General features: G+C 51.3%; 7 protein-coding genes across 7 annotated transcripts; 2 read left to right on the top strand and 5 right to left on the bottom strand.

Annotated features, from left to right (window-relative positions):
• Positions 1-3181: 3181 nt before the first annotated feature.
• UCRPA7_2134 (putative carbohydrate esterase family 15 protein) lies at positions 3182-4363 on the bottom strand (the record flags this gene model as incomplete). Its single annotated transcript, XM_007914709.1, has 1 exon — positions 3182-4363. One exon carries the CDS (start codon positions 4361-4363, stop codon positions 3182-3184), a length of 1182 nt encoding a protein of 393 aa, XP_007912900.1.
• An 8187-nt stretch (positions 4364-12550) lies between these two features.
• On the bottom strand, positions 12551-13196 carry UCRPA7_2133 (putative duf757 domain-containing protein; the record flags this gene model as incomplete). The annotated part of the gene is made up of 3 exons (XM_007914708.1): positions 12551-12648; positions 12734-13043; positions 13140-13196. 3 exons carry the CDS (start codon positions 13194-13196, stop codon positions 12551-12553), a joined length of 465 nt encoding a protein of 154 aa, XP_007912899.1.
• A 3277-nt stretch (positions 13197-16473) lies between these two features.
• On the top strand, positions 16474-18035 carry UCRPA7_2132 (putative drug transporter protein; the record flags this gene model as incomplete). The annotated part of the gene is made up of 2 exons (XM_007914707.1): positions 16474-17964; positions 18018-18035. The coding sequence occupies 2 exons, from the start codon at positions 16474-16476 to the stop codon at positions 18033-18035; spliced, it is 1509 nt and encodes a 502-aa protein (XP_007912898.1).
• A 549-nt stretch (positions 18036-18584) lies between these two features.
• On the bottom strand, positions 18585-19869 carry UCRPA7_2131 (putative f-box domain containing protein; the record flags this gene model as incomplete). The annotated part of the gene is made up of 2 exons (XM_007914706.1): positions 18585-18906; positions 19091-19869. The coding sequence occupies 2 exons, from the start codon at positions 19867-19869 to the stop codon at positions 18585-18587; spliced, it is 1101 nt and encodes a 366-aa protein (XP_007912897.1).
• An 801-nt stretch (positions 19870-20670) lies between these two features.
• On the bottom strand, positions 20671-22708 carry UCRPA7_2130 (putative f-box domain-containing protein; the record flags this gene model as incomplete). Its single annotated transcript, XM_007914705.1, has 4 exons — positions 20671-20792; positions 20844-21263; positions 21369-22340; positions 22483-22708. The coding sequence occupies 4 exons, from the start codon at positions 22706-22708 to the stop codon at positions 20671-20673; spliced, it is 1740 nt and encodes a 579-aa protein (XP_007912896.1).
• Positions 22709-24458: 1750 nt separating this feature from the next.
• Positions 24459-24953, top strand: UCRPA7_2129 (putative cupin domain-containing protein; the record flags this gene model as incomplete). The annotated part of the gene is made up of 3 exons (XM_007914704.1): positions 24459-24471; positions 24587-24640; positions 24691-24953. 3 exons carry the CDS (start codon positions 24459-24461, stop codon positions 24951-24953), a joined length of 330 nt encoding a protein of 109 aa, XP_007912895.1.
• A 188-nt stretch (positions 24954-25141) lies between these two features.
• UCRPA7_2128 (putative alpha beta hydrolase fold family protein) lies at positions 25142-26800 on the bottom strand (the record flags this gene model as incomplete). The annotated part of the gene is made up of 1 exon (XM_007914703.1): positions 25142-26800. The coding sequence occupies one exon, from the start codon at positions 26798-26800 to the stop codon at positions 25142-25144; it is 1659 nt and encodes a 552-aa protein (XP_007912894.1).
• Positions 26801-27737: the final 937 nt, after the last annotated feature.

The following is a 27737-nucleotide window of genomic DNA, read 5'->3' as shown; positions in this document are numbered from 1 at the left end:
AAATCGTGATTGGATTCCTGATGCAGATCAGCGCCTTCTGTGAGTCATGTCTTTATACTTATGAACTCTATAGACGCTCAACATCTGGACAGATACATTAAGCAATTAGAACACTGGGCCATGACAGTGCTTATCCTCACAGTGCCGACTTCTCAAGCTACAGAAGTAGGACGGTTTCTTTTCAGGCATCTGACATCATATACTTCGATTGGAGTTACCATTGCTGTAGGCTTGCTCATTAAAACACCCCACAGTCACTCCCAACTGCTAAATACTTAATGCTAGCGTGACCGTAGAACTGTTGCTCTTGAGTTGCACCTTCATTTTTTCGCTTACAGGCGTAACCACCTTGAAATGCGCATAGATTCTCGCAAGGGGGTGGATGCGAAATCCCCCCGAAGAAAATCGCAAGACTTGTCTTTTCTTGTCTCTGATGATTCAGACCAGAATGATTATCTCTATGAGTCACAAATCTCTGTTCTCGTGTCTGCTTTGGAAAAGGAGACTTATGTCGCATATTGCTGCATTGATGACTATTACAATGCAAACGGCGATCGAGCGGACATTGGAGAGATGGAAGACGGTGATTTAGGCAATGAGGACAATAATGTTTTTGGTACTCTTGATCCATATGATCCGCTGACCCGTTTTGAGCAAGTGACTGGCTCAGGTCTTGTTGATGCAAGAAAGTACTTTCTTCTCATCACGAGTATACAAGTGAAGTTCGTATGTAATGAGTGGGAAAATAGTCTCGTCTTCTTGCAACGTCAGATCAAGGGACATGTAAGTCAATTTTTTCTTTTTAATGAGCTTTATGTGTTGTCGAGGTTGCTTCGAAACATCCTAGCCCTGGCAAGAGGGCAAAACCTATTGAAGAACACACCTACACATTAATTCACAAAATACATAACAAGATGCAAAATGAAGAGAATGCTAATATTTTGTAGTTAAAGAAAAATGACGCATTTTTGACAGCTTCTCAAGGCTCATCCCTTGGCACAATGAGAACTCGATCCAAAGCAATTGGAGATGCGTATAGATGGAGGAGCCGAGTGACATCCCTTCTCACCGGTCTTCGACATGGCCTGGAGGAGAATGTCACTGTACTGCAGAGATTCTTAGACGGAGAGGGATATCATTTCGAAATCTCTGACGGGTCGAACGACAGTGCTATATTGTTTCACGAGATAGAGACGTCTCTCATGAAATTACGTAAACTTGTGAGGGATTTTAAGGACTTTTGGGACACATATGGAAAGCTCCAAGAGGAGGTGAGTAGGTTTTTTCCTCCTAGGACTCTTGCGCACCTCATTTTCTATTAGCCGAGATGACGACTAAACTTTCTGTTATCCAAGTTCGAGCTATATTTAAATGTTGAAAGCAACCATTCAATAAATCACCAGCAGTGGGGCCTGCTTTCTGTGAGTCTGTTCGGATCCAAATGCTTTGAAGATTGTCCGGTTGCATTGTCTGACTAATTCCAGCTTCAAATCTATACTCCTCCGACGGTCGCAGCTGGCATGCTACAAGCCAATGTTATCACTTTTCAGATTCCAAAATTTGTGACTTTCCTTCTGCTCACGTTGATTTTTGGTTGTTTGACACTTGCCATTCAACCTTTCCTAACATGGCGTTCTGAGCGAGTAGCACACAGGTCTCGTAAGCTAATTAGTATGCAGCAAGACTTATTGCAGCTACAGGAAACTAATCAGGGACCGCATAACATCCCGGCCGTACCAGAAGTCTCAACTCAGGCTTTTAGAAGGCCATGGAGGAACAGCGTGACTGGGCAGGCCAACATGGCTCAGACCGTATAGGCTTTGTTGTTACTTCATAGGCCGTGCAAATGAAACATCTACTGGTATCTGTGATCACTTGGTAGATAGAAGACCATGCTACATACCCAATGCAGACCCATCCGCGCAAGCAAATAGTGCAGAACCTTCCTTACCTCCTCACTTGAGGAGACATCGACACTTGTGGGATGAAATTTCAAATCGGACCACATCAAGTGGCATTCCTGCGTAGAGCGCATAAGTCTTATAAGAAGGGTTACTGCCCCGCGATGCCAAGAGGTTAGGGAGCATTCGATGGCCTATGACGCACCCGTTCTTGGCAAGCCAACAGGACTTGTTGGGCTCCCTGGCCTGTGCGTCAATGATGAAATGCTTCTCTTGTTAAAAACCAAGGCAAACAAATACCATTAAATGCAACAACTCATCTCCAACACCTCTTTCCGTGACTTCTTACAAGATCTTCTCGCAAAACTCAAGCATTATACTAGCATCAATGTCAGTGAACGCAGCTTCTTTTTCACTTATCCCCTTGCACAACTAATACCTGCGACAGCTCATCCAATCTGAGATAAAGCAGTACGCGCCAAGCAAGACCAGCACGCCATGCCTCTATTTTATTCAAAGAATTTCGGCGGCCGCCATTTCGGCACCAACGTTACAGTCAATCGTCACGGAGCTCACCGCGGGCCATGGCGCTTCAGCTTCGGTCGTTTCAACTGCTTCAAGTCCCGCCATTAGGTGCTGCAACTGGAATTCGAGTTCTTGAACGCGCCCAAGCATGCAGTGTAATCCCGGGGCGAAAACCTTCAACTTTCATAAATCTGTTTAGTCGAAATGAGGTGGATGAGTTTAGTTCTTGGTGCGTTTCGTGATAGTAATAGAGCAAGCAGGGCGACATGGCGTTCATGGCTCGGGCTCAGCGATAATCTATGATTAGTGGTACTACTTAAATACAGCAAGCGTTCACACCCTCATTCTATCAGCCAAATGAGATTGCGAAGTACCGTTCAACTTCTCCTGTCACTTCTGTTAACTTCAATCCACTCAATCAGCACTCGTCGACTAAGTGAATGATCGCGGCTTAGGTCGTTCTTGTGAAGTAACAAGTCGATGGCAACTTCATGCATCTCTACATGTGCCAATGAAAGGATCAGAAGATTGTCGGACTGTTGAAATTTTAGGTATTGACCTTATGAAATTGCAATGTCTAGTCACAGCATGACAAAACTTAAAAAGAGGGTACAATATCGTCAAGTTTTTGTCCCATATGTACACATCTTTGGACGAAATCTAGGTACATGTAAGGTTCATTTTTATTATTCCCGCCCGTCCTCCAATTTGGCTTCTGCTGCTGATTGTCTGCCAGGTCTTCAGGGGAAGCAAATTTACGTCAGCGTTGGGACAGTCCAGTCGACCCAAGAGCTCATATCGACAGTTGCCGAACTCTTTTCAACCTCACCGGGGGCAGAGCCACTCTTGAGCAGGAAATAGTTGATATAAGACGTGAGATCGGCCTGCTGAGAGCTGGGGAACTGGCAATGGCTGTGCCCACCGACGAGAGAGAAACCCATGTTCGTGGGAACGCCGTATCCCTTGTAAATGAGACGACCAGCCTTCATGCATCCGGTTGTGGCCACGGGGCCGAGCCAGTCAATATCGTTCTCAATCACGAATAGGCCACGAGGCACAACCATGGCAGCAAGCTCGTGGTGATCAGCAGGGAGGGTGTTGGTCTTGGTGTTGTATGAGTTGAAGCGGGTGGAGAACCAGACGTTTTCGCCAGTGATCTCCCCAGCAGTCTGGATGTTCTTGCCAGCGTTGTGTTGCTGATCGGAGATACGCCAGCATGCAGCACCACCGGAGCCAGACTCTTGAGGAATGGTGAGAGCAATTCTCTTCACGAATGCACCAACAATGAAGGCACCCTTTCCATTTCGAGAGCAGCCAGTAACACCGAGACGGGTAGTATCGATGCCAGAGGTGGCGTTGACCTGCTCGAGGGCATCGACGAGCCGATCGACACCCCAAGCCCAGGCAGTAAGAGCACCAGCACTGTGGCTGTTACCAAAGAGGGTGAAGAATTTGCCCTGCCCACGAGAGCTGCCACTTGCCTGCGATGCGAAGTCGTCGTTGTTGAAGGTGATGGTGGCGACGGTTCCTGGAATAGGGATGGATGCTCCACCAATACCAATAATGGCTGGGAAAGGACCCGTACCCGAGGGCTTCTTGATGGAAGCACTGAAGGATACCGACTTGCTACCCACAGTGACGGCGACGGTGAGGGTGTTTCCGCTCAAGGTACCCTTGACTGAGTCAGGGGGAGGCGGATAATCTCCCAACTCAAACTGCTGCAACTGCTTGCTGATCTCCTGCGCTCTACAGTCGAAGTCGGCCTTCGTGGTGACGGCAGTACCGCTGGCAAAGGCGAAAGGGTTCGGCAACTTGGAGTTGCTGACGGCCGCGTAGGTGGATTGCAGAGCGCATGTACCTTGTCGCTCGAAGATCTCCGACGCTGGTAGGGCGAGCGCCGCGCCGGCGAAGAGGAGGGCAGATACCAGATGAACCATGTTGGGCGATGACGAGGCTCTCTTCAACTTGACTCGTTGGGATACTTGAACGGCATGAGAGCAAGCCTGATAGCACATTCCCTTGCCGCCATCTTATATTCCTCCCCCAGGCGGGGCACGCCCATGGCAGCTGTCACTCTCTATTTTCCGGCCATATCTAGTGTGCCGGTTATAATTTAAGGAGGCGAAAACAGTATCACTCTATATCACAACGCTGCGAGCCTTGCCCCCTTGCTAGCCAAGTTGTTTTGCAGCAGAATACGATGCCTTGCTATAATTGGATGGAGATGGGCTTGGCCTTACCGTACTCGAAATCTATGAAGTAAAAGTCTTCGTATCCAATCACGAAGTTTGACTTTGTGCACTTGACATTTGAAAATGGTGGCCGTCCCCTCCGCCGAGCGCACTTGGCACTTTGGATACAGCTTCGAAGGCAATCCTGAAGCCCTCCGATGTGACAATTGCCACATGCTGAAGTAACCGGGGGTTTATTGGAGCAATATGGGTATTTGTAGCCGCATTAAGGGTCGGATGCTTAAGAGGACCGCTATTAATCTCTTGCTTTGAGAGGATATGGCCGATTCGCTAAAGGGACACTGCCGAATGCAGGCACGGCCCCTGGAGCCCCCGGTTTGCCTGGGATGCGGGGAATTGGCAGCATATGTTCCTGTAACGTGCTCTAAGATTTGTCGATCACGGCGATCAAAGAAACGCCCACGCCGGTTCTTTCTAAACACACCTGCCTTCTCTAACACCGAGTCTCGTGGCATTAGCCATGCTCTAGCGCATTGAATTCGGAGTTTACATGACGAAGACGACCTCGAGATATCATAAACCTCTACCACAAGAAACAAACATTCAAATCACGAGGTACGTGTAGATATATGTAACATCCACCCAACGGCAAAAGTCGAGATCGCAGCCGGGCCGCTACGCGCCGCATATCGAACGCGTGGCTCATTTCTGAAAGGTACATTTCTGGTTCCAGCCTGAAATTATTCACATGTGGTCAAATACCACCCAAGTTGCTGTCAAAAATGCCAAGAGCCGGGGTCCGGGGTCTGTCGCTAGTAACCGAATGTCTATCCTACCATGTCGTTGGCGCGCCTCTACTGTAAAACACCCAGCAATATTGATGCCTCTATGGTCATTGTTCATAATTGAGCCATCCTTTTCCGTTTAACATCTACAGCCCAAGCCTTCAACCGGCTGCTATCCGATGCAGTGCCGGGGCCCGACTCGGAGACGGCAGTCGATAGCATTATAATAGCCGCTAATATGCCCATGTGCCGACTTTGCCAGTCCATGTACGTTGAGATTGATATGCGGGGAATACCAGAGCAGTTTCATCACGTCTTGCTTGATTCGAATGCTCCTTCTCGGAAGCACGCTGCGAAATGGCTCCGTTGCCACGCCGCGTGATCTGTTAACCTGAGATGGCCAACCTGGGGAGCACTGCCCAGGATGCTCAGAGTAACGGATTATGTCACTGGGGCGGGATAATAACAATGACTGCATCACCTAAGGCTGCTTGACCGGAGAATATTCAGTGCGTCTCCGACTACGCCTCAGCCAAATATCGCGCTATAATCGCTGAATCAATCTCAGGAAGCGCAATTCCCTATCTTCGTCGGTACACATGCATTATGGCTGGATTTGCTTGCCAGGTCTTGGCACTCTTGGCAGCTCTGGCCAGGGCAGCATGGGCTCACGGCGGCCTAGCCAACTACACCGTTGGCGAGACCTGGTATAGGGGGTATGGGTTTTGACCTTTGGCCAGGGATCCCTTCCACGGCCTTCTCAGCTCTGCAAATCTAACAAAACACTAGGTATGATCCTGATGAACCGGCGGAGGCTCAACTTGGTCAGTCCTGGATGGTTCAAAGAGAATGGGCATCTATAGACCCCATCTTCAGCGTTGATGACAAGTTCATTGCTTGCAACAATCCCGGAACGCCACCGCCGTCATATATTCCGATCGAAGCTGGACAGAATATCACTGCCGTCTACTGGTACTGGCTGCATCCAGTCGGGCCCATGTCCGTATGGCTGGCATCATGCGGCGATGACTGCACGACGGTTGATGTTAACGAAGTAAAGTGGTTCAAGATCTGGGAAGCTGGCCTCCTCGACGGCACTGTGCAAACAGGCATGTGGTGGCAGAAGCAATTCCAAAATTGGGACGGATCTCCAGACCTATGGCCAGTGACGATTCCATCAACACTAAAGCCCGGCCTCTTCATGATTAGACACGAGATCTTGTCAATACACATAGCAGATAAGCCACAATTCTATCCTGAATGCGCTCATCTGAATGTTACTGGAGAGGGGTCAGCGATGCCGCCTCCGCCGTATTACAAGAAGTTTCCTGGCGCATATGCGTTGAATGGTGCGACGCCCCTGAATGATACGTATGAGCTTGTCTAATATTCAGCAGATCCATCCATATACATCGATATCTACTCAGACACAGTCAAAGATAGCCTTGTAAGTCTCGGAGATGATGAATTTTCGTTACTATAGGGCTAATTGTTGACCAGAATTACACGATTCCTGGAGGGCCAGTATGGGACGGGTGGGCGGCCCAATGACCAGCTAGAGAAGACATAGGACCTTGCTAACATTTACGTGAAATAGTGTCATAGACAAGTACTGTGTTGGTTGCTAAGGCGGTTGCTTAGGTTACTCTTAAGATGTCTGTCATATGTGGAATTGTTGAGTCAATGTCATGAATGACGATACTATCTATCAATTCAACTTGACGTCCTTCTATGCCATCTTATGACAGCGGATTCTGGCCGTTCCAGCGTAAGCATGGTCTCTTCTTGCGCTGTTGCAACCATATTTGCAGAAGGTTCTATGTCTTCTAGTTACTCTTCGACCGCTGTGCTGCTATTCCAGGCGAATTGGTCATCAGACGATCCAAAATATCCTCGAGCGTAGCTTACATCCATGCATTGGTCCTTTTTCGAGTCTCCGCGGCCTTCGCCTCTATCCGTCCACACTCCTCCGCAAACAAGCTCTGCAAACTTGCCCTTCCTCGCAATTAACTCACTGTAGTGTCCCTCCTCAACTACATACCCTTCGTCAATAACCGCGATGCGGTCAACCATGAGCATCGCTTCTTTGCTGTGCGTGACCATGACAACTGCCATGCGACTTTCTCCATATGGATGCAGATGACCTGTGACATTCGTAGCTGATAGGGTCATGAGATGTTTGATAGTTGTCCGAATTCCCTCGGCGCTTTCAGCATCGAGAGCACTTGTGGGCTCATCCAGCACAAGTAGCTTGGGTTTCCTTACCAAGGCTCTGGCAATACTGATACGTTGTGTTTGTCCACCAGAAAGAGAGAGACCACCATCGCCCACCAGGGTCTGGTATCCGTCCGGAAGCGATATAATGAAGCCATGAATACCAGCCGCCTTTGCAGCGGCGCTGACATTGCCCATCTCGCGAAGAGGTGACTCTTCATGGAGGCCGTAAACTATGTTATCTAAAATGCTGGTGGGAAAGAGGAATGGCTGTTGCGGAACATAAGCCATCATACTGCGAAGAACTGCGGTGTCGAGCTCCATCGAAGCAATATGAGCGAAGGCAAGCGCACCATCATTAGCATTCAGGGGCTCGTACAATCTTAGCAAGATGCTGGCGATTGTGCTCTTTCCGCAGCCAGACGCACCAACAACTGCAATGCAATCTCCGGCATCGATCCGCAGATTGACATTTCGGAGAACCAGCGTCGCCGGTCGGCTTGGATATGCAAACTTCAAATTGCGCATCTGGACAGGAAACGGCGTCATGGTGCGCCTTCGGCCTTGCTCTTCGTGACTCGCTTTATGGCTGAGATTGGCATAATACAGTAGACGTGTAGCTGCAACCTTGGCCTGCGATATTTGCGGAACACTTCCTAGCATCATCGTAGCCGTGCCCATACTAAAGAGCAGCAGGTTGATGACCTGCATGATGTCGGCCACTTCAATCCCGTTGTCATGCCGCCGCAGAAGAACTGTGCCATACCAGAAGACCAATGAAGTCAACCAAAATGACATGGATTGATAAAGCCCGTAGAAGACCCCAGTCAAGAGTCCACGCTTGACTCCCAGCCTAAAGGTGCCCGTGGCGGAATGCGCGTGCTTTGTGGTGAATAGGGATTCCAATGTGAGGGCTCTCACTACACGGATGTTTGTAAAAACCTCAGTGGAGATGGCTGAAGTTGATTCAGCTGCCGAGTTACAAAGTGTTTCCCACTTGTCGGATATCATTGACGAGGCCCATGTTGCCGCATACACGGCGGGACCAGCGGAAAGAGCCACCAGAGTTAGTTTCCAGGAGATTATCAACGCCCATATCAGTGCACTCAAGACCATTGTGACAACCATGATTATGATCGGGAGGAATCGGCCCACAAGATTTCGCATCTCTTCCGCATTTCTATCAAGGCATTCGACGATGTGGCTTGCTGCGTGTGATTTCTCGTCAAACCATACCCTGGGCTGGTCGAGAACACGCTTCAAAGATTTGATGCGTAGGTTATTAACCCAGACTTGAGCGGTGCGTTCCATAAAGTAGTGACCAAAGAAGACCGAGATTGCGTCTATTGCGGCGATAACGGTAAGGTAGACAGCCCATCTTTGACCTGCAGCAACGCGATCACCTTCGACCCAGAAAGATTGAAGTAGCTTAGCAAACACGAAAGCAAACGCTGGGTTACATGCGGCAACAACCAAGCAGAAGCCAAGCCCGACCAGAAAAAGAAGACGATTCCTGCCATCCAGTATAGGCCATACTGTCCCGACAATCTCCAACGTGTGTAGCCGATGTGGGGTGCTCACCTCCTGAAGTGGTCCCTGTTGTCGCTCGATATTCTCGTGGAAATCTGGGAACACTCGAGCAGTATTGTGGCTCAAGCCTGAGACGTCAGTCATCCTATGATCCCCAAGAGTTCGAGGTCGACGCGCTTGAGTAGTCGCACCAATCTCGTGAATAAACTCGAAACTCGATCTCGGTGTAGTCAATCCTTCTTTGGTTCTTTGGTCTCTGTGCTGGTGTGGCATTTGGGAGTGCCCTGACATCCCAGAGGTTCGCACGCTCAATCCCCTCGAAATATCTTTCCGTAATTTTGGAATCAATGTGAATTCAAGGCCGTCCGCTGTCTTCGTGGATTCTTCTATTTCTCGAGCTCGATGCTCAGCCAGATGAGCCATCGTCATTCCCAAAGATATCCTGTGGAAAGGTCCACGGCTAAGGCGAAAATTCTCGTTCATCGGAGGGAAGATAGCTAAAGAACTTGTCGTAGAAGCCATAGCAGTTGCTATAGCATCGGGTGACATCCCATTATCGACGATAGATGGTGAATAAGCCCCAGCCGATGAGTCTTTTTCTTCGTCATTTGATGATGATGCGAAAGTGGTGAACATGCCGCTGCATTGCACCAAATCTCGTTTGAAACCTTCTTGAACAAGAAGACCTTGGTCCAAGACGTATACGTATTCTTGATCTTGAATTTGTGAAACGTCATGAGTGATGATGATGGTCGTCTTTCCTCTGCGCCAGACTCGAATTGCATCCATGATCAAAGTCTTGCTGACCGGATCGAGGCCACTTGTTACTTCGTCAAGGACGAGTACTGGTGGATCTTTCAGCCTAGCCCGAGCGAGAGCCAATCTCTGCTTTTGACCACCACTGAGACTGTGACCTCCCGGACCTAACATAGTCTCGTACCCATCAGGAAGACCAGCGATCGTGGATTGAAGAATAGCAGCTTCACAAGCAGCTCTGACCTCCTCCTTGCTGGCAGTCGATGGGTTCTGATGACCAAAGGCGACATTGTTAAAGAATGTATCGTTGAACAAAACGCTCGACTGCTGCACGAGTACAATATTGCTGCGAACCCAGTCCGCATCGAGAGTTCGAAGGGGATGGTTGTCCACCAGAATCTCCCCTCCCTGAGGTTCATAGAACTTTAGAAGCAGATTGCTAATCGTGCTTTTTCCAGAGCCACTTCTACCAACGATGAAGCAAGTTTCACCAGCGGGAAAGAAGAACGAGGCGTGAGTGAGAACCTTCCTTGTTGGATTAGATGGGTATGCGAATGTGACCTCATACTTGTGAGCTTCTGTTCTGCAATTTCCAATCAAAGGGGCAACTTACATCATGCACTTCAATATCGCCAGAACACGTAGTAGGTTTGGTATGTCCGTCGAGGTTTCGAACTTGTCGGCCATGTTGCAGATGAAGGGTAATCGCTTGTAGAGACTGGCCAGCCGACATGCCTTTTGCTAAGACGAGCCATTGCGGACCGACCGATTCGACGGCCTCGAATGCCGTGAGCGCAGCATAGAATGTCGTAAGTGCGTTTCCTGGCGTTGTCTCTCCTCGATTGACCAGATATACTGCGAACCAGAACCCAACGACGAACAAGTTAATCATCCAGAACTTGACATAGCTCATCTGAAGGCAGTTACAGCGAGCTTGGATGAGGTAATGCTTCATGGCCTGTCTGATGGTCTGAAGGTACTGCCAAACCTCCTGATCGGATCCATTATACACTTTGACCAAATCGATGGCAGATATAGCGGCGTGAGCCAGCTTCGAGGCTCTTGACAGCTCGGCCTTTTGTCTCTCGATAGCTGGCTCCAAAGGCTGACTGATCAGACCGAGTGCTAGGACGGAAATCGGTATAGTACCAAGCAGCACGAGCGATAGCTTCCACGAGTAGCAGAAAGCAACCACCAGACAGGCGACCGATATGAACACGTCACAGACAAGAAATCCAAGAACCTGAGATGTTGCTGTCTGTAGCTCTCTTGTCTGACTGCGTAGTATTAGTACACATATCAAGGCAGATTCAAGTGGTTGGCTGCTTACCTCTGAATCCTCACCAACATGCTTGACAAGCCATCTCCTTGTGCGTCGAACCAGGCCATGTCCTTCCGTAATAATGCTGCGAATAAGGTGTCTCCTGCTGACTTTGCACACACTTCGCCAAATATGACCCAAAGCGCCATGAACGCGGTATTGGCAACCCAGATGCCTCCTCCGACTGCTGTAAGAACGACACACCATTTGCCGACCCCAGCGAGAGTTTCGTCGCCATTGAGCCTCCCGGCTCCAAAACCCGAGACGATGTCGAATATCTTTCCCAGTACAATAGCATAGAATGTTTTCGCGCCAGCAACAGCCATAGCCGCTGTGATCGCAGGGACGACAAGACCAGCGTGACGCCTGTTGATAAAGACAAAGAGGTGGCTCCACGATGGCTTCGGATTTGCAAGAGCTCTACTATGGTTATTGCCATGATTTGTTAAGAGGACTGCTTCGTTGCGAGGTTTATTCGGCTCAGCCGCCGAGTTCTGTATCGATGGCATCGCGCCTGTTCTTGCGCAATTCGAGATGCGTGTCGATATTAGGCTTGATGATAACGCAAGTCGCGAAATGCCCTGAACTGTGAAGTAGCACTACGTGCATGCCAATGATGAGGCGATATTAGAATGCGTAGGTGGTGGTCTTCGGCTCCGAAGTTCCCTGAGATTCGAGTCCATTGCAGTCGTCTTCGAGAGCAGGTTATGTTCGATTGGAGCTACAGCCATTGAAAAATATGAAGCGAACAATACTGTGCGAGATACTACGGAAATGAGATTTGGTGAGTGGCTTTTCTTTGTTGGTGGTGGAGTTACTATTATGCTTGGTGTAAGCCGAAGTTGGCTGCAAAGACAATACTAAGGAGGAACGACAATGGAAAACTCCACATTGAGGCTTTAGACTGCATTCTGAGGTCAAGCGGCCCGAAAATCCAATGCAAACAGGCAAATGATGTATTCAAGAGGAATATCATAGGCTTTGGGTCGTGGTATATTGAGGAAACTTCGATGGGAATGCTGACAATACCAACAAATCCAAGATGCAGGTTGGGATCCATGCTATAGCAAATGTAACGGGCCTATCACATTAGGTAAATAAATATCAAACTTGGCAAGCAAATCTCTGCTGCTTTGATCGTTCAGGAGGCTATGTAAAGGCCGTCGTTCCATCCAGCATTGCCAATGAATGCTCTACCTCCAAGATTTATGGAGTCGCCTCGACGCGGTTATCTCTTCCAGCCTCGTAATGGTGGTATCATTCTGACATTTTCGTCGCGGCCACTCCGGGTGTGTAGTTTTTGTTCTTCATCATAGCACATTCCCATTATTTTGCCTTCTCCTGTTGTGCCTTCTCATAAATCCAATCATTCAGGCCTTTTCGGTTTCGCGCGATTTCGACGGCATAAAATTGCATCCTGGGAACTACACGAGGAACATGTTAGTCATTGTTCACCTCATCTGCCGCACTCCAGCCATCTGTATCCGGAAGAAGGGGATCTGGACTTACCAAAGATGGTGGTGTGCTGGTCATACATCTCCTTGGGGCTCGACCGCAACATGGTGCCAAAGTTGTAGTCGTCGACCCTCTTCTCGTACGCCATCATGAACTCGCGCCAGCGCTTCTTGCCCTCCTTGCTCTTCATCTTGTCCTCGTCGATGGTCTCGGCGGGGTCAAACTCGGGGAAGTCGCGCATCAGGTGTTCGTAGATTTCGTCGTCAAGCTTCGTCAGGCGCAAGGCAGATCCCTTGACCTTCTCCAGGATGGCCCAATATGTCTCCATGTGCTGCACGACCTTGACTGCGAATTGCTTCTCAATCTAGAGGCGGATCACTCAGTATGAAATGATAACAATATCATGAGGCAGGGTTTGCAGCTTCTGCGACCGCCTTGCGCTAGAGCCTGGTACACTTACATCTTCCAAGTTGTCCGCCTCATCGGCGTTGAAGTTGGCTGGCACTTGAGCAGACATGTTGTTTGATCCTCAACTGTTCGATGCACAGGAGACAGATATGTTTGGCGGGTATTGTGGTGTTGATGCCCGTTGTCAGCTATCTCAAGATTCACGGTTTTTTGTGGAGGGGCAGTTGCGGGATGGATGGCGGGGCAGTGACGTCCCACCTTAAAAATGAATGCAGCCCATTTTGCCTTAGGCGGCAGGGAATGCGCTGGAAGAGACTTGCTCCAACCGGATGGCTCTCACAATGATTACCTAAGTCTCATACAGACAGTCGGTCTGAGCAATTCGCTGTCGCCGAAACATCACGCCGCGAATGGATTCGTGCTTGGTCCCCTAGAAGCAAGATGAAATCCCTCTCAAACATCAAGCTTGCTGCTTCATCCTACTTCATTCGTGCGACTTTGAAGGATACACATAATCTAGAATACTTCACGGAGGCAGGTCTGTCTGTTATCGCTCATGGGTCTGATCCCAATAGCAGATCCTTCACACCCACCCATGACATTCTGATCACTGTGGATAGAAATGGAATATATGTCTAAGTCTTGATGGATGTCAAGGAGGCTTCTTCGTAACATCTCACTCACTTAGGTAAAGAAATAAGTGTTACTCGCATTGCCAAGTTTGACATCTAGCTATAAGTGAACACACCTTCCATCGCTGATAAGCAATGTCCAACTTGTAGAGATTGGCCAGCGAGTGCTCATACAACTGCCGCAGGATGTAAATCGAGCTCTCGTGCCTTTTCCAAGGTTGCGATCTTTATTTCGTCCCAGTTCTTTGATCGCACACGCTAATCAAGATGAAGTCCAAGACTAGAACCCGAGCATCTTCTGGAGGTAGGCACTTTGCCCGAGTCGACGGCTTGCAGAATTAATTGGGTATATGCGCATCGTCGGCTTCACCGAATCTGGGACAGCAGAAACATAAATGCAGCTTGTTCAAGGGGACGGTGCCCGATGCTTGAGATGCGGAGAGCAAGCACTTGAAGCATCTCTGCCCATCTGAGTTTTACCTAGGTACTCTAGCATGCCCGGCCAGTCGTCTGACTTCGACTTTTTGGCCCTGCGGACAGCGGAGTCAGCTTGCTAGACCTGCTGGAGCATTCCGAGCAAATTTTGTCCAAAATTGTCCTCAAGAACGGGAAGCTCTTCAGATCCTTGAAGCGGGAGATCTGTGTTGAATGTGTTGAATGGCTAGCTACTGTAGTGTACCGGTACTGTACCTGAAACAGAAAGGCTTGTGATGTACCCAGCATAGCTCTTTCCTAGGAAGCTTCCATTAATTCCAGTGCTTGTTAGGGGCGGGGCTGTTAAGGTTGGGACTCCGTCATGTCGGTAGTACCTTCCTGAATGGAGTCCCTAGTGACTGTGACTTCCTTCAACCTGCAGGTGGCTTGTAGGTCGAGTTGCCTTAAGTAAGCTCGCCCGATAAATCCAGATAAATCGCTACCTAAGCAATCATCCATCTTCAATCCGGTCCTCCTCGGATGGATCTCTGCCGTCCAACTTCCACATCTGAGAAGCGGCGGCAGGTCCTGAAGCTTCAAGAAGGGCTGCTCCTTGACTAGGTATACTGCATTGTACGGTACCTAGGAAGGAAGGAAGGCGGTCAGGCGGGCGCTAACTACAGTGATGCATCCGCATGTCGGCGTCACCACCCTGTGGAGATAACCCGGCCGAAGTCTGCAGAGATCTTCTTCTGCAAGTGGCACTACGAATCTGCCGGGAATAATCACAGCAGCATTCACATCTCGTTTTAGACCCGTTTAGGTGCAGACCATGCAGTAGCCGCCCGCACACGCCCAATCATGCATGGGATTTCCGGGGTGCCACCCTCCCACCAAACATCAAATAGGAACAAACAACGAGAGTCAAGCGGCGGCACATCGCTGTCGCTCTTGAAGATCATGGCTTGCGTCGAGGCAATTGAACACGGCACTATGCCCTAGCCCTACCGACCGTGGCTTCTGACGGCAACGATATCCTTTGGCTAGAGCAATGCGTAACCCTAAGCTAGGCGGAGACAAAATAATCGCCGGAATGGGGATACGAAGGAAGCTTTACTTGAGATGGAGGGCTGGTGAACACTCGGGCGGGAATTTCGCTGAAGAGGAATAACTAGCACCCGAGATCAATGCTTCTGCTCGATCCGAACACCCTCGATCTCTGCTGCCCGGTGATGGCGTCTGACAACTCACTACAAGCATCGGCGCCTTCCTCGTTGTTTTATACCTTCTAAACTGGAGAAACACGGAGACCCGAGTATTGGCAAAGCACGAGGGATAGCGGCGATCCTCCCGACGATCCTCCCATGAGATCTTGACCGCACGAACCCTGATACTTGCACTGAGCTGCCCGTACCGAGGCTTGCCTTTACTCTAAATGCCTCCCCCACCATCCGCCATCGGCCGGAAATGCCACTCAGCATCCCCGAACCAGGCAGGCGTAGCTAAACTACCCAGTTGAGATTACAGGATAAGAAGAAACATCCAGACACTGCAGAATCGCTGTGCGTCACGTCAATGATCCAGCAGTCATTGGCCTATGTCCACTGATTCCCACCCACACCCACAAGTCACTGCTCTCTGCCGGTCAACCGTGGCCTTCTTTAGACTTTGTGGAGTCCCTCGGGTATTAGGACGATGCCATGGCGTATTCCCATTCACCACCACCCGGCTAGCCTCCTTCAAGTGTTAGTCCTGGCTTCATTGCCCCTTTGCACTGACTAGACTCCGGCATGTCGGTATATGATCCCACTACACTCTCCGCCCTGGTCCCGCTCTAACATCAGACCCTGATGACTCTTTTTTTCTCTGCTGCTTCGACGTCCGCCCTGACGGCTGCTGCTGGTGACTGAAGCTACAGCATCAACAGGGACTGCGGCTTCGGGGTTCTCAATTCCCTCACCAGAGGTTGACTGGGCCATTTAAAGAGCGTGGTTGACGATGGCTTCCGATATACAGCCACATGGTGAGCCTCCTCGTCAAGGTGGCGTGGTGAGGCAAGGCCGGAATATGAGCGACCTGGAGCAACCGAGCATGGACCAAATCGCAGAGTCAGACGTCACATACATGTACCTGACCTTCAAGACCCCAGTGCCCGCGCCGAACACAACGCCGAGAACCTCATCGACGTCCTTACAGGAGGCACCTCCTCAGCCAGATCTTGTACCCTTCATAGATCCACACCTTTGGCCAGAAAGCCGGAAACATGTACTGCTCGCTCTCTCATGTATCGCAACCTTCCTCACAGCCTACTCGGCAGGGTCTTACTCCCCTCCCTCTACCATGATGGCAGATGTGTTTGGAACCTCCCAATTAGCAGTACTGGTCGGTATCACAACTTTCTGTCTTGGCTTCGCACTTGCACCCATGGCTCTGGCTCCATTTTCGGAGATCAATGGTCGATATCCTGTCTTCGTGGTCTCCGGCTCGATCTACGTTCTATTCCAGGCAGTCTGTGGCCTTGTTCCTAACCTTGCTGGCATGTTGATCGCAAGATTCCTCGTTGGCGTCGGAGGGTCTGTCTTTAGTACCATGGTGGGCGGCGTTATTGCCGACTTGTGGCATGCCCAAGGCAGAAACACTCCGATGGCTGTCTTTAGCGGCTTCGTTTTGGTGGGCACAGGCGCTGGTCCACTCGTTTCTGCTTTGATCGTACATCGGCTGGGAATTGAGGGGAGATATGGCGGTTGGCGATGGGTGTTCTGGCACCAAGCTATTGCAGGCGGTATTCTGATGGTAGCGCTGGTGACTCTCTTCAAGGAAACTCGGGGTTCTGTCCTCCTCTCACGAAAGGCAAAAACTTTGAATAAATGGTACGAGGAGCGAGAGAGAGCAGGTTATTTTGGAGTCTGGGTCGTCGAGGAGGAAGACACAGGCGACGATGACGAGAGCGATTTGGACGCCCCGCCACAAGTAGAAGAAGACGAGGAGAAACGCATTGATGCGCCTGCCCGAGCTGGCGACTCATCCCAAGTGAGATTACAGAGGATACGATGGATCGTCAAAGAAGACGAGGAGCGGTCGTCCATTGCCGTTATGATCTCGATTTCTATCTGGAGGCCATTCCACCTACTCTTCACAGAGCCTGTTGTTTTCTTCTTCTCATTGTGGGTTGCATTTGCCTGGGCTGTTTTATACCTGACCTTCGGCTCCATCCCCTACGTTTTCAATCGCATCTACGGCTGGAACATCGAAAAATGTGGCTACATGTTTTCGGCAATGATGGTCGGATCCTTCCTTTCCACTGTCATTGGTGTCTGGCAGGACGATCTTCTTAGAAATCCGCTTTGGAGAGCTGAAAATTGGGATGAAGCTGGGCCCTTGACCCGAACGGAGCGGTTTTGGAGCTTCATGCGCCGGCGTTTCCCTGTCGAGGTGCCCGAGTCAAGATTGTACTTCACCTGCATCACAGCTACACTCCTGCCCGTTGGCCTGTTCATCTTCGGCTTCACATCCGACTCCGGTACGCCATGGATTGTTCCCGCGATCGCAATCTGTCTCGCCACGATGGGAATCTTCTCTGTCTACCTTGCCACATTTAACTACCTCGCAGATGTGTACCACGTATACGCATCATCTGCCCTTGCAGCACAGTCTTTCTGTCGGAACATACTTGGTGGCGTGTTCCCTCTGGTGACGGTGATGATGTTTAAGAATCTTGGGAACGATAGAGCTGGTGGCTTGCTCGGTGGCATCGCAATGGGACTGACACTTGTCCCGTGGGTTCTGGTCTTCTACGGTGAAAGGATACGGAGGCGGAGTAAATTCGCAATGGTCAGTCTCAAGTCAAATGATGTCTTATCAGTACATTGCTAACGATATTGCAGGTTCTTGAGAAAACATGAGACAGGCCAACAGAAGCAGACCTATGACAAACAAATTTGAATAGTCAAGACGGGGGCATTTTGTTCAAGGCAGTCCGTCAGGATCAGAAGTGGCGAGATTCAAGCTGTCGAACGACACGCCTTATTAAAAATTTTGAGTAGAGGTTCGACACCGCGTCGAGCTACTTCTGTCACCGTGACACGAAAATCCCCTGCGGTACAAAGTCCGTGTTGGCCTCCATGGGAGACCCAGACCACCACCTGATGCAGGCTACATCAATCACCGCGTCATCGGCAAGTCTATCGAGGATTTGGTATAAAATCATTGGGCTACCATGCTGGTTGGCGTCACTGTAGGACCGAGTCATTGAGCTGCGGGTTGTAAAATATCATAATTGACAGATGCCGAATGGCTTATTAAAGATACACATTCGCTATATACCCATGCTGAACCACGCTCCCACTCCTCTGTTTTATCCATTGGAACTCTTTTTGTATATATCCATTAACCATGCCAGGAAAGTCTTGAATTCTATACTCAAGGTGAAAAAATAGCCTTTAAGCCCCTATCTAATCGACATCATCTGCACTAGTCTCTTCAGTGGCGGTGACATCAACCTGGCTCAGACTCCTCCTCGCTTCATCCAATGCCTTGTCATGGTCAAAATTCTCGTCCGTCTTAGCATGATCATCCTCAGCTGACGACCCCTCTGCCGCCTTGTTCTGGAACTTCTTGCCAGAAGTATACGCCTTCAGCGCCTCGGGCTTCAGCGAGCCGTCCTCGTTCACGTCCTCTTTTAGGTATAGGGTGAACAGGACCACGAGGTAGACCTCCTCGGTAGCGCGGTTCCGCAGCACGTATCTAAGCTGGTGTGAGCGCTTCATCTCCGGCCTAAGACGTGGTAAACAATGAGACGCAGTCCTTGCTGATGAGTGTAGGTGTGGAGGTCTCAACATTGTGGCACTTGCCTAGTCCCCTAAGTACAATCACTGGGGATGAAAGCAACCCCGGAAAATCAAGACATGTAAATAGAAATGAGGATGGAGAGGTCGGGGGAACAAGCCACCAAACTCACCTTAGTCCTTGACCGTCCCAATATCTTATGATGGGAAGGTTGAAGCCAGGCAGCCGCAGTGCAAACTCGGAGAAGTCCAGATACGGGTTAAAGAAATCCACGCCGTACGTGCGGCCGTACTCCCACACCCACTTGGCCTTGTTGTCGGCGTTCAGCGCCCACTTCATGCGGCCCTTGTTGTCGACGGGCGCGCCAACCCGCTGTCTCGCCTCCAGGCCGTCGTCGTCGCCGCCCTCCTCGAACCACAGGCCGCCCTTGTCCTCGTCGAACGTCCCCTCGCCGACGTGGACGGCGTTGAAGGAGCTGAGCGCCGGCCCGTAGAGATACGGCGAGTCGGCGTATGGGTCGCCTTCTAGACCGGGATCGATCCACCATTTCACTATCTTCATGGCGGTGCCGAACCCGGGAGGGAGACGATCGCGGATGGGGTGGTCGAAGTCATTGCCCCACTGGAGATCAGTAGCCGAGATCCCTTGTGCTTCCTCGTCGTCACTGTCTTTGTCACCCGAGGCCGCCTTGGTAGGCTTCTTGGGCGTGAAGCGGAGTGCGATGCTGTACTGGTCGCCGCCCGTGGCATGTGGCTCGCTTGAGAAGTATGGCGATGTGGACGGTGACTGCCTTGGGAGACCGCGGTAGTTCTGGACGCGGACGTTTAGCTCTGCGTCAATGAGGTGAGTGTTGATCTTGACGGGTTTTGACGTGTTGACTGGGACTTCGGTATGGTCTGCCAAGTCGTAGTTGGGTCCGGCCGTGACGCGCAGGACGTAGTGATGAGCCATCTTGCTCGGTGATGGCCCTGATGGGCGTGTGGATGATGTGGTACAGTATAGTAGGGTAACTATATGTGAAGCGTTTGCACAAAGAAAATTGCCGTCCACGTAATGTATATCTCGATGCGGCTCTTTCTCAACAATTTCCTCGATTTATCTTGTATAAGTGAAGATTCTTTCAGTGGCGGGAGCGGTGTGAGTGAGAGCCAGTAGCTGCAACAATGAAAATGCGTGAGGAATGCAGCCGTTTTTGGCAAGTTGATCGTGGTAATTTGAAGAGACACTCTCACCCTGAGAATTTGCTCAGAATGTTGTCAATTGGCAGTTTGCATGTGACGGCATCGAACACCTTCATCGACTGTACTCAATGACGTCGGTTACTCGAAATGCTTAAAATCGTCCGTTTCTGGAGGGCTTTTTAGCGGCAATTTTTTCGCGGGGTTGAACACAGCACCCGATTGGTAGTTCCAGGAACAACCTACGGCACCATTTTTGGTGCTGTAAGTTTGCTATCATTGCACCATCTCATTCGCTGCATGGTAAAATACTCCGAACACAAATCGGTCAGTTCATAAAGGAAAGATTGTGTGGTTTCCGGCATGGTATAGATGGAAAGCCCCTTGTAAATACTATTCCTACCCTCATCCTGAGTCGCTTTCAACGCCGTCTCATGCATTTAATTGAAACAACCCTCCGGATACCCTTGAAATCCCTTCCTTCTGGGAGTTCATCTATCCCTATCTCATGTCTTTAGGTTCTTTTGACCTAATTGCTTAGCAACATGAAAGCCTCAGAATGTCCAGCGTGGATCTAGGGGATGAGAAAGCTATCTACGTCCACCCGCTCAAAGAAGCTTATATGCCCGAATCCTACCCAGTACTGAGCCAGCCGGTTAGGGGATATGAGCAGTAGTTGGGACTCGATATATGTGTCTACACTCACGTTAGTGACAAGCATTGAGCAAGAAATCGTGAAAGACTTACCGTTCAGGAACCCTGTCCCCGCGACGTGCCCCCTACTTCGAACAACCCTCGCCCCACGGAATGGCTCGTCCTGCACAATAGCAACGAAGCCACTCGAGCCAAGGTCGTCCGCCACGAAGGTGTACTCGCCTCGTGGCACATTAGGGTCCCCAGTCAGCTTGACGGCTTCTAAGCGTCCACGGTATATCCTGGCGTCAGCCTTCCTCTTTTCGAACTCTTCCTCCGTCTCGCTTTCTTCTCGCTCCATCGCGCCGGCATTGACATCATCATCACTGTGCTCTTGATTGATGAGTAGAAACTCGCACCCATGCCCACTATAGTCCCCGACCCAGATCCCGCGCCACGGCATATCCGCCGTCGGCGTGTACAGGACAGGGTCAAGCGTTGAGAACGTGGTGATCTCTTCCCCAATATGCGTGCCTAAGGGCTGAGTGTGCAGATAATTCGGCCTCCACGGCCGCGACGCCTGTCCATGGACATTGCTAATCCCGCTCCCTGAAGGCCCTGCAGCACGGTCGTCATTACCTTCCAGTACCTCGTCCTCGTCTCCGTTCTGGCGGTCGAGCAGAGTCGGCCCGACCCAGCCAAAGCTCACCCCACGCATACCCGCCGGCCGCATTTCCATCCAGCTCCGGATCCGGAATGTCTGGTCGCTCATCTCCGCCCGCCCTGTTGGCCTGTCGTCAGAGGCAAGAAGCTCGCCGCCCTCCCGCTGGTAGAGGCTCGCGGCGGCCACTCGGTGTCTCGCAGGTATGGCCGGTGGTGGCCAGACATTGCCATATGGGAAAGGCAGGCCCTGCCGTTCATCGACAAGGTTCTTGGCCAGGGGTCTTGCAAGCATGAAGTTGCTGAACATGGTGTCTGTGGGCCTATCATCGAGTGGCATGGGTATTTCTGCTGTGAAGCGGTTTATTTGTAGTGATGACGAGCTTGAGAATCTCGACGGTCCCGCAAAACTAAACACAGGAGTCGTTGCCTTCTTGGCACGGATCAGATTCTCGAGACTATGGGCCCGAAGCTGGAGGACGGGCTTGTCCAGATGCAGCTTGACTTCTGGTTCGAAAGCATGTATAATGACCTCGCTATCCGCGCCCCATTGCTGATGCGTCGTGCGGTTGCTGGTGGCCAGTAGTTGATATCCCTCGATGCAGCCTCGACGCTGGTCGTAACGCACAATGATGAGCTTCCCCGTCAGGTCACGATCGCAGAACCAGAGCTTGTAGCGGGGCAGGAACCAGCGGGGATCGTGGGCTGAGTAGAGCTCGCGGAAGGTTGCGCAGGGGTACGGAGTCGTGATGGCCATCCCCGGGATGTGCGATTGTACCAGGGCGTGCCACAGGTGGTCATCGGTGGCATGAGCGTGGAGGACATGGCACGTTAATGAGAGAGAGAGGAGGTCCAGCGGGGAGAGGTAGGACAAGATGTTGTCTATCAGCTCGGAGGGGAGGGCGGGGAGGTGGCACCCGTCTCGGGCATGGGCATGTGTTGAAGTCGAACCTGTGTAATTATCTCCATCAGTCTGTGCTTCTCTCTCCCAGAAGAAATATTGAAGTCTAGAAATCACCGTGGTCATGGCTGCGGAGCTGTTGGACCACAGCATCGCCGCCATGGTCTCCTTGTAGCTTCAATTCGGACATACCTGTCGCACAATCGTGATCGCAGCGGGGATAGCCATTGGCGATGGCGTCGTCTCCAGCGGAGATGTAATGCCGGTCACTGTAGCTCCTCAAACCCTCGTCTGACGCATACTTCAGCTTGGGCATGTTCCGTTTGGCCGCAATGTCACCGTCTCCCGGATGTTGAGCTGGCTGGGTGCCGGAGGAATCGAGCCCGCCAGCATGATTAGGCTGTGGTGTTTCGGCCATGCCAATCGCTGTCGATTGAAGCTGGTGAGGAGTTTCTGCCCTGCTCCTGCCGAGTTGGACGCTGATTATTCCAGAGACGTGGACAGCCGGCAGCTCGATAAGGTCTCACGAGTCCTGAGACGAGGCGGGCAACAAGCGGAGGGGCTCAAGACTGGGAGGATATCGATAACGTGTCGATGCCGCTATCGCTAGTTCGGGATATCTCAAGATCGGGTAGCTACCATAGCCTAAGGTGTCTGTCTGCTTTACATAGTACTGGACTCGCGGCTTCTGATCGCGATGTTGGGAGCCGTTCAGATCAATGTTAGTTACGGCGGCCTATAGAAGCAAGATCGTAACAGCTTGCCTTGTCGGATCATGGAGACGGAGGGGGGAGAGGAGACAGGAAAATACAACGAGGGATGCTGGGGCAAGTAGGGAACTCTCTATTTCTCGGCAGTGGTGAATGGCGAGATGCGAGATGCGAATATCGGCGGGCCGGCAGAACCTTGGAAGGCCCATCCAGCGAGCTGGTACGGTACATTCCTACATGTACCAGTGCTAATCAGGACATTCCGAAGCGGGGGATCCCAGCGCCAGCCTGCTCTATAATTAGCTGGGTATCTTCAACATCTACCTCCCGTGGTACCTTCAATTCTGGTCTTCTCGCGGCTGATGCACGAGATCTCTGTATGTACATTCATAGCCCAAACAAGATCCCTCTGGGTATGTTGCTTGACTTTTCGGCACTCCTGATTTCAACATTAGAAAAGAAGAGCAGAGGAGTTGGCTTCAGGCGAGCTTGGGTCTACTCACATTCTGGCGCAACTACTGTAGGTATTCGGGAGCCTACGAGGATCAATTAAAATACCTACTTCAATTACCCATCCACTTAACTCGACCCCGAAAGAGTCCTCGTTAACTACAGAAAATGACCATCCCTGCACAAGAGATTAGAGATTATTTCTTTATAAGAAAGATCATGAAAGCTGAATGCTTGTCAGTCATCAGAACACGATTGGAACGAATTTTGTAGATACCTAAAGTAGCTAGTTGATCCTCAACTCGGGCTAAGTCAAGCCTTGCAGAAATGCACAGCACACAGGTCCACGTGAATCCGCCCGCCCTAGGGTTTGGCATCTGAAGAGCCTCATGATGGAAGCTCGGTTGCGTTGACTCTATCATGTCGACCGCCTCCCCAAAAACGTAGTCTTTGTAGAAGGCCTTGCGACAGCTAGATCTCTACCTTCATCTTATCCCTACTTGGAGTGAACATCCCTAGTCACTCGCCTGTTGACGTGGCGCGCGCGCGCCAGAGAGCCAAATTAGTCTAGTTGCCCTTTATAAGACTTGTCCCGCAACTCAACATCGTCAACATACAGGGTTAGAGAAGACGCCAAGATCATTATCTACCAACATCGCCTTCTCACAAGCGGAGAAAGCAAGAACACAGCTTCGCTCTCGGACAGGGAATCAGGGAAGCATCAGGATGGCGTCCTTTCTACCCTTCATTCAGGACATCCTACCCATGATCATGCCCTCGTCCGTTCACATCGCAAAGGCAGCCGATCTCAAGACAATCCCTCTCCCATCACAGCAACTGCAGTCTACAGAGGAGCAACGAATACTCCTGGTAGATCATGAGGTATCTGCCGAGAAAGATTCGACACCAAATGGCAACGGGGACATCTCGACACCATCAATACCTGCGCCGTCAATAGCAGCAACCCGTCTCACGCGCAAAGATGCCATAATAGACAAGACTGACAAGATGTGCGCGTCAGGTAAGTCGACCCAGCCAGGTGATTAGCGTACATGTGCCCTGCTCTGGCCATCACGCAAAGCATATGTATCTCTTTTCTTTCAGTGTCTCGTAGGCCTAGTAACTAGTTGAACCAGTCATAACTGCCAAGCCCAAGTCGGCTTCTACTGTCCAACACCACGGCGAGCAAGGTAAGCCGCAAGCACCGATTGCCATTGCCCCGGTCACTGAAACTCTGTAGATGCAATAATATACGCCGTCTCCGGCCGTGGCGTTCTCCTCACCAGTCCCGCCGATGAGAACTCGGAACCGACCCGTCACGAGCTCGTGCCGGGAGACTTTGCGTTCGTCCCTGCCTGGACGGAGCACCAGGCGCTCAACGAGTCTGAGGGCGAGGACATGGTGTGGGTCGTCATCCGCAGCGGCCCGGTGCCGGTGGAGGTGTCGTTGACAAGTTGGGGCGGCCCTCAGATCGAGGACAGGCCCAGGGGGAAGAATGTATAATACATCGTGCAAATGTCTACAGTATAACAAAGTGGAGAGGCGCCTGCAATTGCTCATCTTGGTGTCTAAACTCTCGAAGTGGCGTGTAAATTGAATCTACAGACTCGGACAAATCATCTGTCTCTTTCTGTTACAAGGGGTATTAATGCAATGCTATGCCGCCCTTACGATCTATATCTTCTCTCTTGTCAGACGCCACAATATTTCTTGACAACGCTCAACAGACGCGTTCTATCTCTCTCCTTGTCAAATACCTGTGAATGATCCAGAGTCGGAAACCACAGGACCTCTATCCCCAACTTCGTCATGTAGCCACCAGCACCAGGATCACCCCCATCAGCAGCCTGGCTCTCCTCGCTCATCAACAGTTCAGCCAAGTCCGTTTCGTTATGCGGCTCTAGACGGCTCAGTCCCCGGTCTGCAACGAGATACTGGGCAAGGGTGAGTGTGTCCACAATCAGATCACGTCCGGAAAGGCAGACAGCCACCTTCCTCTTCCGCTGCACGTCCTGCGTGCGCCTACTCTCAACGACTCCATTGTCAGAATACGCACCAACACCGTTCGCATCCAGCGGCGCAACCAGCTCCTCCTTCCAGATCAGATTCTCCCTCCAGAAGAAGTGTCTCCCGAGCGCCAGGGCGGTGCCGGGGTCCTGGCTCGCAAAGAACCACAGCTGCCACTCGTTGGCGCGCCGCGGCCTCCTGCGCGTGAAGTTGTAGGCGATGTCTGGCAGATGCAGCAGGAGGCTGACCGGGTCCACCAGCACGACCGCCTCGACGCGTGGCCCGAGGTCGGCAGACCGCAGGATGTGCGTGGTCAGGACGCTGCCGTAGGAATGGCTGACGATCATGAAACGATCCCAGCCGTGGTGGCCCAGGATCTGCCGCACGTGGTGTAGGAATTCTGGCTGGGCAAGAGGCGCAGAGGAGAGACGCATGGAGATGGGGAGTATCTCGAGGGCGATGACTCCGGTCCCATCTGGGATCTCGGACAGAAAGTTGGTGTAGGGGTGGAGACCGATGCCGATGCCATGAATGAACAGTACGGGTAGAGTATCTGGCGACGTGTGTGGGCGATACCAGTAACTCATCTCGCTGGACGCAGAGGGCGCTTTCAACACTCTCAACTTGCCAGGGAGGGTGGGTAGTAAAGCCGGCACACGCGTCGGAAAGACAGCCAGTGCTTTCTTTGCCCGCAGGCTGTAGAAGTGGAAGCCGTGCCAGATCAGGAAAGAGTACGTCCCGAAATCGACAAGGCCAACGACGGCATACCACCAGAGACTCCTGAAGCGCGTTTCAACGAGGTCGATTGTCAGGCGCAGGGGAACCGCAGAACCCCTGCCCGGCTTCAGCGGGCGACCAAGGAGCTGCTCGGTCCGGGCGATGTAGTCGTCAAGCTCGTGCTGGAGGGTCTCGGGAGCTTCCGCATCATGGCCTGCATTGGGGTCGGCCACCGTACCACGATCGAAGAAAGCCCACAGGAACAGATCCCTCACGTTTTCCCGCTTGATGTCTGCTGGGTCTGCGTCGAGAAACCACAGGCGCAGGTAGCGCTCGGGGTCAGGAATGTTCTCGCAGCACTGACGGAAGAGGGCATCTCGCTCCGACCGCGAGTGGAGTTGGGGGTGTTTTGCCAATCCACTCAAGCGAGCTTTGAAAGGTAGGTACAGGCAGATGCAGTACAGTAGATCTAGCCCGAAGAGACAGCCAAATACCCAGAAGGCGATGCTCGGCCACTGCGTAGCCAGCAGGATGAAGGCGATGCAGCCTGCCAAGGGGATGCTGTGCTGGATCACGAAGATGCAGGCGCGTATAAAGACGAGCTCCCAAATGGAAGTGCCAATCATCTTGGCGATGTGACTAATTAGACGACAAGCTCATGGCTGAGCAGCGCATAGATGTATAGATGTCTGACGAAGCGGTGGTGTTACATAGATCCGATGAGTCGGAATCTGTGTGTGTAATGAATAGGTAGCTTGAGATGGAGTAGGCGCCATCCAGGAACACAGCAGTTCTATAAAGAATGTACCTGCGTCAAGAGTTAGTTGCCTGATCCCTCATTCCCTGCCTGTCACATGTTCACAAGTCAAACAGTGCCGAGTTTGTTGTCCCGTCGTCTTGTTAAAAGTGTTTGCTTGACTGACACCTGAGCTGACGCGTGGCAGGCATTGTTGGGCTTCGGGGGCCTGTTGGGATGCCCGTTTCGTTTCAGATATTAATGACGTAGCCAGAGCTGATCTTGGGCCGAGTTGACAGCTCAAGTCGCCGCTAACCTGCCTCTCTTACATGAAATTGATCAGCACTGTGAGGTGAGGATTTACCTAGGTAGAGCATTATGGGTGTCTCGACAGTGAAGGCTATGAATAGAACGGGAGACACGGAATTTAGGAATTTCAAGCGGGCATCACATCGCCCTCGAGTATACAGCATCTTCGATTTCGCCATCTGAAAGCTTCAATTATTGTTTAGGTGGAGATGCGTATTTAAGAACTGCTAAAGAGCAACTGCCGGCATCCGCTTTTAGCGATGCGTCTGAGCCCCACCATGCCGCCCGTTCCCACGGCTCTGGGTAGCAAAGCCAACTGCGGGATTTGCACCCTCGTACGTCAACCTTCAAGGGAGATGTACATGCAGGAATTATACCGGATCGCCTCACAGAAACCTTCTTGCGTCTACTAGGGGCCATAAACATCCATGGGCAGCATTTCAATCCGGGAGCATATCCGTTGGCTCCCCGATCCTCCGAGTGAGCCAACCTCAACCATCGTGCTCACCTCCCCAGAG

This window comes from Phaeoacremonium minimum (genome assembly GCF_000392275.1).
Source record: "Phaeoacremonium minimum UCRPA7 unplaced genomic scaffold PA7_03_scaffold_149, whole genome shotgun sequence".
Lineage (NCBI taxonomy): Eukaryota > Fungi > Ascomycota > Sordariomycetes > Togniniales > Togniniaceae > Phaeoacremonium > Phaeoacremonium minimum.
This window is presented reverse-complemented; position numbering and strand designations above follow the sequence as displayed.